This window comes from Embiotoca jacksoni, unplaced genomic scaffold (genome assembly GCF_022577435.1).
Source record: "Embiotoca jacksoni isolate LCO1_2020_lvr unplaced genomic scaffold, fEmbJac1.0.p SCAF_34, whole genome shotgun sequence".
Lineage (NCBI taxonomy): Eukaryota > Metazoa > Chordata > Actinopteri > Embiotocidae > Embiotoca > Embiotoca jacksoni.
This window is the reverse complement of record NW_027185386.1, coordinates 999,325-1,010,551: the sequence shown is the minus strand read 5'-3', so window position 1 is coordinate 1,010,551 and position 11,227 is coordinate 999,325. Positions and strand designations below refer to the sequence as shown.

General features: G+C 44.6%; 1 protein-coding gene across 1 annotated transcript; it reads right to left on the bottom strand.

Annotated features, from left to right (window-relative positions):
* Positions 1-3,090: 3,090 nt before the first annotated feature.
* On the bottom strand, positions 3,091-10,402 carry gfap (glial fibrillary acidic protein). The gene is made up of 9 exons (XM_069165361.1): positions 9,777-10,402; positions 8,031-8,091; positions 7,836-7,931; positions 7,570-7,731; positions 7,199-7,324; positions 5,889-6,109; positions 5,766-5,809; positions 5,357-5,439; positions 3,091-5,246 (listed from the first exon to the last, which is right to left on the bottom strand). Exons 1-9 carry the CDS (start codon positions 10,298-10,300, stop codon positions 5,205-5,207), a joined length of 1,359 nt encoding a protein of 452 aa, XP_069021462.1. The 5' UTR covers positions 10,301-10,402; the 3' UTR covers positions 3,091-5,204.
* Positions 10,403-11,227: the final 825 nt, after the last annotated feature.

Genomic DNA, 11,227 nt, shown 5'->3' with positions numbered 1-11,227 from the left:
TATTACTGCTAACTTGACAATGATCTGACACTGACAGAGAGCAGACCCTCATCAGTCTACTCTGTTTCACTCCACATCACAAGTCTGCGCTCAAAATAGCAGCATCCTCTTTCTCGGTGGCTGCCATCGCACTCCTGGACTCTTTTATTAATCTATATTCACGATAAGCTTAAAATGGCACTCTCTTAAAGCACTCTTGTAAGGTTGCGTCCATGCGTGTGACGTCCTGATCTCCTTTTTAAAAAAGTCTCCCACAAACTCAAAATGTTAAAGGTCTGTTATTTGTTTGAATGAATTTGAGTTTGTCCACCGATGAGCTGGATACTATAAGAGCCACTCAAGCAGAAAGGGGAAACGTCAAAACAGAAAAGAAGCAGAATTGAGAAATGAAAACGAAACATGGTTGTAAAAATCTAAGCAGGGAAATAAAAAAATGCTCTTACTTTTACGGAGTTGAGACTGTGGTCACTTCCTGTCTGGATTTTATTGCACTACCACAGCGAGACACGCAAACGGCTGCAGACTCGAGTAAAGTGACTTAATTTGACTTGCAAATGGCGCTTAATTCAGATTTACTTCAACTGAATTAAAAGGAGATCCGACGATTTGATTTCACCTCTGATCTGAAAGCTTGAAGGCGTCCATGAAGTCAAAGAGGAGACAGTTAACTGGCACCGGCGGCGGATTCAGAGACAGAACAGACACTCGGGACAGAGTTGTGATTGCGTACCTACTTAAAGGTCACCTGGGAGGCTTCGCTGCACGCTGGTACATTTGTTTGGCAAAAGCTGCCACAAAAGAGTTTCATGGCGCGCCTGTTTGTTTCTCCCGAGAGGTTCACAGGTCTTCCTCTGCTTCTTATGTCGATCTATATTCTCTCATTCGAGACAACAATCGTTTTCTGGATTCTCCACTGGATGCTTGAACCTTCTCGTCAGTACGTGTTGTTTTGAGTCACATCAGGAGGTCAACTCGTGACCTTCACAGCTGGCAGGTCGGCGACTTCAACATCCAAGAAGTCTGAAAATGAAACAGCTGTCGTGTGTTCAGTGACGGAGTTCAGAGGAGAGCGAGGTGGCGTTCGCCGCCTCGTCGGACGGATGGAGGCGGTCGCTCTGGGTTTCGTCTCCATGATCTCGATGAAATGTCGGCTAAAATTAACCGAGGAGCCCTGTGCCCCCCCCCCCCCTCCCCAATGATCTTCAAAACGAGGGCAACTGACTTTATTATTATTGTAAATTAATCTGCTGACGCTTCCTGTAAATAAATGATTCAACATTTTCATGCCTCCGAACCAGAAACAGTCGGAGGACATTTTGTTTTTGGGTCCATTCGTTCCACTCTGGTGAAACACAATATCTCAGAAACATCAGGAGGAAATGTCCTCATATTTGGTCCAAACATACACTTGGACTTAAGGTTAAAATGAATATGTTTTGGTGATCAAAGGTCAGAGGTCAAGGTCACTGTGACATCAGGTCTGTCCCATTCTCGTGTACACAATATCTCTCGAGAGAATTCACCGGATGAATTACGAGTCTGGACAGACGTGAATGTAAACGCCAGCTTGACTGGCATTAAACCACGAGGCGGTAATTGTAGATCGATACGTGATATGAACATACACGACAGCTGTTGTCACCTCACGCCTGCAGTGGAAAGATAACACGCTTAAAATCACCGTCACCTTTTGACCTTCACCGGCTCGGTGGAAACGGACTGGACGGGAAAGAGGCAGACGACAGCGCTCGGGCCTCCGACCGCCTGAGAGTTTTATCTGCCTGGAATTCCTTGAGCTCAGGGTCGCCTTCAGTGCAGACCTGAGACCCTCCAGTCCTCCGATAAGAGCTCGGCAAAACAGAAACACGCTACAGACTCACCGCAGAAACACTCACCACACTCAACTCAAGCAAAACCAGAAGAAAAATACTGATCGCTGGTGTGAAATTTGCATGCAGTTTTTTTTTTTTGGAGTTCCTAATAAAAACAATGTTCATCACGATAATTGAAATACTAGATCAGTTCATAAATAAGTAGGAACAAACACAATGTTAATGTGGCGTTAATCAGCTGGACACCATGTTGGTGTTTTGTGACCACATCATCACGCTTTCATTGTTTTCTTGATGGATTTCTGACAGCAGAGCACAAACCAAAAAAAAAAAGGGGGGGGGGGGGGCAAAAAAAGCATAAAAAAGCACCTTATAAGCTGCTGATTGCAGAACTTTGAGTTCCAAACTGCAAACAGCAGTAAATATTTTTGGGCTATAATATGGGAAAAACTTTTCACACTATATCTCTCAGCACATGGACACAGTGTGAATCCCTCACAGACAAAACACCCTCAGCTGGAACACCGGAGCATTTATCAGTCTGTGATTGTTGGAGTTCAGAAACAACGACGACTTGGAGGCTGAAACAGCTCTTTAAATGTATGAAAGGTGGAAAGACACAGATTCTGTCACATTCTCATGTTCATGTTCACTTTAACATTTTCTGCCTTCTGAAATCGTTCCTGTCACACTCGCTGTGAAGAGACATCATCCAAGCATTCTCCAGTGCGGCTGATGGCCTTCAGTCTATTCAACAAATATTAAGAAGTTCATACCGAGTTAGATGAATTATTTACAATCTTTTAAATTTTTTCTTAGTCCCACTCATTATTTTGCTGGACGGTATTCATTTATTTATGTTTTAATGGGTTGATCTTCATAATCTTTCTGTTCTTTTAACCCTGTTTTTACCCACTATTACCACTAACTTTGACTTTTATTGTTTGTTTTTTTCTTTTATACCCAGATTTATCAAGCAACAGCATTTCTGGGCCTTAAAATCATCTCTCCGCCATGGATGTACAGTAACACTCATAATGAGCCGTGGTGCGACAGGAAGTGGATCCATCTGCTCGGCGGCGCTTCCTGTCTGCAGGCGGAGACAATCAGTCACCATGAGTAATGTCTGTCGGCCTTTCTGAGACCCCGAAGTTAATTGTCAGCACGTATAAAAGTCAGTTCACAGACATGATCAACTTCACGTGTCAGTCTTCAACTCAGAGTCAAAGGAGCCCGTGAGGGAAACTCGAGGCGTCACTTCGAGCAAACTAAAATGTTTTTATTGTTGTTAACATGACATCATCGCATGTAGCTGCTGTTATATTCACATCTGCAGAGGTCGACGTTTCCACCCGGGATCCACATTTAACAGAACAAAATGATGACGAGTGTCGCGGCGTGTTGTTAGCAGAAACAGGAGAAGGGGGATTGAGTGACGGGGGTGTGAGGGTGGGGACGGGTGGGGGGGGGGATTATGGAGGGTAGAGAAGCACGATTCACATGGTGTCCTTGGCGACGAGCGCAGACACAGCCAGCTTTGGCGAAGCACCAGTCTCATTAGCGGCAGCGCCTGTCAGCGCAGCTTCAGTCAGAGAGCTCACCAACAGCAGAGCAGCCTTCAATAGTGTTTCAGATGTTCCACATGTCCGTCCGTCCGTCCGTCCGTCCGTCCAGACCCTCGGTTTTCATTTTCACCCCAACGACCTGCCCTTTAAAACCAAACAAAAAACCCAGCAGTGCAGGTGTTGTATTGTAGTGTGTTACATCTCTCGGTTACCACGCCAACACTACAGGAAACATCGGCTTGGAAACCCCAACGACACGACGTCCCGCCCGCCGACAGTGGAAACCTGACTGCACCACAGGCCTGTCAATCAAACAGACCCCCCCCCCCAAAAAAAAAACCAAAACAAAAAAAACAACAACAAAAAAAAAGCGACAGCTTTATGAGGCTTATTTTCTAATTAATGACAGATTATTTTCAGATGAACTGCCAGAAAAAGGAGTGACTTTAACTAACAACGCCGAGATAAAGTGTGGAAAAAATATACTGACTTAGAACTTCATGAGTGAAGTTGAATGGGCGTCTATGGAGCTAATGCCTTTTCTTAGTCAACCTCTGGTGGCCATCGGTGGTATTGCAGCTTCGGGCACTTTGGTATTGGCCTCATTTTTCAGACCTGGAAGCTACGTCCACTTCTACACAGTCTATGGTATGCACATGGAAACACTGCAGAAGTCACGATGGTCACCACCCAATGAGTGGCGTGTGCACACACACACACACACACACACACACACACACACACACACACACACACACACACACACACACACACACACACACAGTATCAGACATTCGTGCCATTTTACGGAAAGACATTACAAACTGTTGAAGATAAAAGTGAAGAAAAGGATAAAAACTGGAAATCTGATGCTGAAACGTGGATATGTGAGCAGCCAATCATTTGTCTGCTCAACTGTTGGCTTGAGGCTTTCCTTTGGGTGGACTTTCCCAGAATGAAAATAATCAAACACCTGCCTGAATCTTCCGTTGAACAGGTGGTTTCCTTTGTTTTCTTCCTGGTTTTTCAGAGCAGCGCTGTTTGGTCACTCGGTGAAGTTAATCTCAAAAAGTAACGTCATACAAAGCGATAACGTGTGATGACATCATCAAACTTCCAGCTGTAACCTGGGACCAAGTCTAATCAACGAGAGCCGAGACTGATCGACAACACCTGTGCAGCACTTTCAGAACGAGAAGCAACACACAAGATGAAGCAGCTGCTGCAACGAAGGAAAGAAAATATGAAAATAGCAGCAGACACGAAGGGTTAAAAACCAGCACAGATTCAGCTGTTCTGACAAAAGCTGCAGTAACGTACACAAATCTCTTTATTCCTCACCTGCATCCAACACTGAGGCAAACAACGACCGCCCTCCCTCCCGTACATCCCTCACCATGTTTCACATACAGGTAACCACGCGTCCACCTCCACCACGCTACATATTAACATAATCACTACATTTCAAAGGCCTCCTCTACGGCAGCTAATCTCAATCAATGCTAAAAAAAAATCTGGTTTGTCACCTCGAGTTAGAATAAAAACAAGTTATTTTTTACTAGAATAGATGACAGACTGTTTTAAATTGCATGAATTACAGACATTTTAAGTGTGTTTGATGGTTATGTTGTGGTTGTAAGGCAGAAAAAACATTCAGCCAGCAGGTGCTGATGAAGAAAATGAAATTGACAAGATGAATCTGATGGGAAACTTTGGGGCTTGGAAAACAACAAGAAAAAAAAAAGTACAAATACGCAACAATGCACATTCAGACTCCTCAGATGGTGACTGAGGACATGATGGGACTTCAAGGAAGGTCTTTGTGTTCAGTGGTTGATTCCTTAATGATCTGAAAAGAAAAGAGAACAGTTAAAAAAACAAACAGATAAAAAGAGAACGAGGGTTCAACATCGCCCTCCAGAGGGAGATGATGAGAGGTGCAACGTGAGAAGAACATACCTCCCCATCTCTGGTCTCCACGGTTCGAACCAGGATGCTCCTCTTGACGTGGGCTTCGGGGGTTTTAGTGTCCAGATTAGTTTCTACATAATAAACCGAAGGAAGAAAGGTGGAATATTTAGTACAGCCCCAAAAATGCAAAATATCGTCCTCTGTTAAAAGTTGTTTTTACTTTTCCTTAAAGTACAGTTAAACAGTGAATGCAGGAGGATGAGGATGTATCATTTTGGGGTTTAGATTTACTATTCACCAACATTTATTTTGATAATACACATAATTTAATTTCCTTTCTGTTTTGGGGTCATATTGTCTTGTAATTTCTTCTTTTGGAGAAACACTTTCCAAATGTATTGACCCTGAAAAGGTGTCTGTTCCAAAAGCAAAAAATAGAGGAGGGTCTAATGCTGACCTCTAAACTGCAGGTTGGAAAAACTCTGAACTGGAATGGTGATCCTAGAAGTAAAAAGAAAAGAAGAAACATTCATTTTAAATACTCTAGATTTATGTCCAAACCAACCAGCTGGTGCCTCACCTGCTCTCCTCTCCCTCCAGCAGCTTCCTGTAGGTGGCGATCTCGATGTCCAGGGCCAGTTTGACATTGAGGAGGTCCTGGTACTCCTGCAGGTGCCTGGCCATCTCCTCCTTCAGTGCGTGGATCTCCTCCTCCAGACGGCTCACGGTATCCTGGTAACCGGCCGTCTCCATGGCGCAGCGGTCCTCCATCTCGCGGATCTGGCGTTCCAGAGACTCGTTCTCACGGAGGAGAGAGAAGACCACATGATGAAGACCCAGGAGGCTGATGAAGACCCAGGAGGCTGATGAACACCAGCATCTCATGGAGGTTTCCTTTAATGTCACGCCAACATATCTGCAACTTCTCCATCAGATTGTTCACTGCTGCTACTATTATTTCTGTTCTATAGAAAGTTTGAGCACAGATTTGTTTCCTCTATTACAAGTTCTATTGTGTCTACTATCTTTGGTTCTCCTATTTAAAATGAAAACGATTAAGTCTGTTTGACGGTGTTTGCGTCCATGCTGGGTAAAAGGTGCCGCATAGTGATTATTAGAATTTACCAAATGCTATTTTTTTGCAAAAGAATTGTGCTAACTAGCGTGAGGCTAACGTTAGTCAAGCATCAGCATGTCGGATGATAGAAAAGTCCGATTTTTACGGTCTAATTTGTTCAAAGCAATTTGTTGAAAACAGATGTTTGTAGTTAAAGATAACTGTGGTTAGCTGGACTAATACCAACATGAGTTTTGACACTTTTATGCTGATATGTTATAAACCTTACAGATACAAATACAAGCGTTGTGATCTGGAGATAATAAAATAATGAACTTCTGATCTTGAGATAAGGACCTTTAAAAAGCTCGGCCGACCTTGGCTTCCACACGCCGACCTCAAGCCAACTGAGCAGGTGTTTCATTTGCAGGGAGACCAAACTGAAAGGCTCGGAAACAAGTGAGAAATGAGTCTGGCGGCTGCACAGGCCGGAGAGAGCACGAAGTTTGCTGTCACTTCTTAAGTCTCATAAAGTCGTGTAAAAGTTCAGACTATTCCTACGGTGTTTACAGAAGGGTTGTGAACACCCTCAAATCAAAAGCTGCCTGAACTGCAGAGATGCTGTTTCAATGTAAATCTAATGTGCTGGAATATACAGCCAGTAAAACAAAAATGCATCATCCTAAAGCTGCAGTGTAATTTTGTGGAGTCAAAATCTAATTTTTAAATCAGTTCGGGTTAAATTTCCCATCAGAAAATATGACCAAATATGTACATATGTATATGTTTGATTGTTAGTCGACGTCAGTTTTCCCGTGGTGTGCTGGACTTACTGTCCCGCGGTGAGCCTCCAGGTCGCAGGTCACCACTTGGATCTGACGGCGGTACTCGTTGGCCTCCTGCTTGGCCTGGCGGAGGGCTTCTGCGTTTCGATTGGCTGCATCCGTCAGGTCAGCAAACTGTGTACAAACAGTCCAACAGTCTGTTGTACTTTACTTTCTGACTTGTTACACATTATATTCATCCTTTTTGTTTCTCTATTTTCAGACGTTACAGAGTGAATATAGAGGAACAAAATAGTCACACATTTTCACAAACTACCTGACGAGGACCATTAAAGTTGCATCTACTGTCATTTGGTTGTGTAATATTCTGCCTTTCAGCCTTTTACATTCATATAAAAGATATAGCTGAGTCCTCTGACCTTGGACCGGTACCACTCCTCCGTCTCCTGCATGTTTGAAGAGGCCATGGTTTCATACTGGACCCTGATGTCTCTCAGGGCAGCGGTCAGATCCGGTTTAGACACGTCCAGGTCAACATGGACCTGCTGGGCCATGATGTGCTCCTGGAACTCACGCAGCTCCTGCAAGAAGAAGTTCAGAAACATTTCAATAAGATGTGCAGAAATGGTGAGAGGAATAGAAAAAGTCGCCCCAATATTTGTCTTTTTTCAATTCTTCTTCGTACGTCCTCGTGAATCTTCTTCAGGAAGTTTATCTCGTCCTGCAGGGCTTCGATCTTCCTCTCTAACTGGACGCGGTTCAGAGACGCCTCATCCACATCCTACACAAAAGAATGAGACGTGTAGAGAAATGGGAGTGTACAGCCAGACATACTGAACATCAAAATCATTTAGATTATAATACAAGTAAACAGAATTACCTGTCTGAAAGTATTCATGTTGCTTTCTGCATCCTGCCGGAGGCCGACCTCTTCTTGCAATCTGAGTCACAAAAAGGAGAAAAACTTGTAATTAAAAACTGCACAAAACCCAGAGATTATTTCTCTTGAATTATTCAAGAAAAATTCCTTCAAACATTTCAGGTTTTTTTGCAGTTTAATACAACAAATCAAAGACACGAATCATCTCCACATTCATTAAGTTTAACACTGAAACACACAAAGTAATATTTTCTTTTTGAACGCTGCAACAACCGAATATTTCCAGTTAAACTATCGTGCGTGAGCGTGCTGGTTCTCTTCCTGCCAGCTGACATTCCACGGAGAGTTTTGTGTACAATGAAGAGTCAAACTGTGAGGAGTGAAAACATATTTCAGGCATCGCCATCAGACTTCCACTGTGAGCTTCAGTGCTTCTCCGTGCTGCAGAGGACGAGCGAGGCTCAGCTGAAAGGGGAAGTTTACGCATCATTACACATTCGCTCCCATCTAACAGCCAGAGGCCTTTCCCACGGGATGGAGTTCACACACACACACACACACACACACACACACACACACACACACACACACACACACACACACACAGCCTCGTGCACAGACCCTCAACCCTCCAATCCATCTGCCGTACACAGAAAGACGTGGAAGTATAAACGCTCCGGCTCGGAGTCACATCTGTACAGCTTCACGCAGAGTTTGCTGAATAGAGTTCTCACAAAAGGGACCTTTGACCCTCTCAGCCACGGCCATCACTATTCACCCTGCGTCCTTTCAGTGAACCAGCAGAGTCTTGAAGTAGAGCTTTTCACTCACTCCTTCTCAAGAGTAAATTAATTTACAGATTCACGACTTGAGAGATAAAAAAAAAAAAAAAAAAAAAAAAAAAAAAAAAAAAACGTTGGGTATGTGGCGACAGGGAATCGTCGTTTTGGAGTAACATGGGAGGCGGGACACAAGAGAACATCTGCCTGGCTGCCTGCTCTCCTTTTGTGGAGGGCTGCCATTGTGCAGGCCTCATTCCTCCACACTCGCTCAATGGCGACGAGGGGTTCAGGCAGGATCAGGTTTGTAAAGAGGGATCCAGGAGTAAAGCTCGGAGCATGGCGGTCTGCATTCCAACCAATCAGGGACAAAACCCACAATCTGCATATAAATGCATTTGTAATTAAAAAAAAAGAAAAAAAAAAAAAAAAAAAAGCTTCTTATATTGGTCCAGTATGCATCCAACTAGGTCTTTTCTTTCCAAAGCAGACAGTGAACAGAATCACTAAAGCTGTTGTGTGTGTTTTACAAGGTGGATTCTGGGTGCTGCTTTGCTTCGTCCAATAAGATGCAAAAGAAAAGAGTCCAAAACGTTCTTCTACACTGAGCGAAACATCAAACTGAAATTTTGTGCACAATGTAAACAGAAACAAGAGAGGGAGGAAAGCACAGAGGGGCACTTTTATGTTGATTAATTAAAATTTGTCTTTATTGTAAGAGGTTCAAAAGAAAAGTTTATACATAAAGTTTGACAGTTATTAATTTGAGAGAAAGTAAACATTGGTTTTATGAGCGCAAAGTGTAACAAAGGTCAGATTTTAGGAAGTGAAAGCAAGTAAAAAAAGAGCAAAGATGTATTATTTCTGTAAAAGACTAAAAGCAAACAAGAGACATAAAGCTGGATGATTGTGCATCTCAGCAGCAGGATGCTCCGCCCACATGGAGCCCCACCCTTCCTCCTCCTACCTCTGCTTCAGTGTGACCAGGTCTGCGGCCAGGTTGTCCTTCTCGATCTCCAGCCGGGCCTTCCCGGTGGTGAGACCGTCCACCTGCTGCCGGAGCTCCCTGAGCTCCTCCTGGTAGATGTCCCCCAGGCGGCTGGGCTCTTTCCCCTTCAGCTGGTTCAGCTCCGCCACCAGCATCTTGTTCTGCTGCTCCAGCAGGCGCACCTTCTCGATGTAGCTGGCGAAGCGGTCGTTCAGGCCCATCATCTCCATCTTCTCGTTGGTGCGCGTCTCCTTGTACTGGGCCTTCATCAAGGAGTCGGCCGAGAAGTCCAGCCGGTCCCCGGGGCTCCCCAGCAGCAGGGCCGCGTTGGCGGAGCCCAGGGAGATCCGGGATATGGGGCTGGAGTGGGTGAGGTTGCGGGGGGGGCCATGCCAGGAGAGGCGGCTGGAAGAGACGCTGCCGATTCTCCATCCTGTGCTGCCGGAGCCCTGCAGGGGCCCGAAACGCTTCCTGTACGAGGACTGGGCTCTCTGACTCTCCATGACGGGGGGGAATGAAGCTCGCTCGGGGCACAGACGGGGCTTTTATAGAGGCAGGCGAAGTCCAAAGCCGAGAGGGGCCGCAGGGTGGGGCAGGGAGAAGGGAGGTGGCAGGCAGTGAATGGGGCTGGTTTACATGACACTCAGAAAGCTGTGTGCCAGGGATTGTCTGTGCTCATCCACTCAACTACAAATGTCTCTTGGCTTTCTCCTTCTCTCCTCCCTCTCCTCCCCCGGCGGCCTCTGACTCACTCCCTCTCTCACTCTCACTCTTACTTTCACCCCTTTTTGTCTTCCCCTCTTTTCTTTCTTTTCTGTTCCAGCTGAATGAAAAGGAATTTGTGTGACAGGGTCTGGGCCACCGATTCAAACCTGACCACACATGCCCTCTCTCTCCCCCAAAAAACTGAAATCTTCACTCTCAAAATCATGAAAACACAACTGCAGATTGGCCGAGAAAGATGCAAACGTATTCAGAAATGTCCGTCATGTAGGATTTAGAGGAATGACGCTCGAGGAGATAAACAGCAAGTCTGAAGCTCGGCGCCTTCGTCTCTCATCTCTGGATCACAGTTTAGTTCACGGTTACATAACAAGGACACAAAACTACCTGCAATTACTCACGAAACACCTGCTGGAAGAGTTTATCATCAGAGTGTTCAGGGTTGCTTAAAAAGATGATAAAAAACTGATAATAGGAAGAATAGGAAGTACACTTCAGATGCATCTCCAGCTGTGTTCAAATCCAGATGTAAATGTTCATAGTTGACATTAAAGAAACATTCAAATTGCGTATAGGAACATTTTCATACTCCTTTTTTTTTTTTTTTTTAAAACCGAAAATGCTGTAAAAACTACATATTATCTGCACAGAAGTGTCGATTTGTTACAGGGAAGTCAGACAGAAATGAAATATTATAGGAGAACATA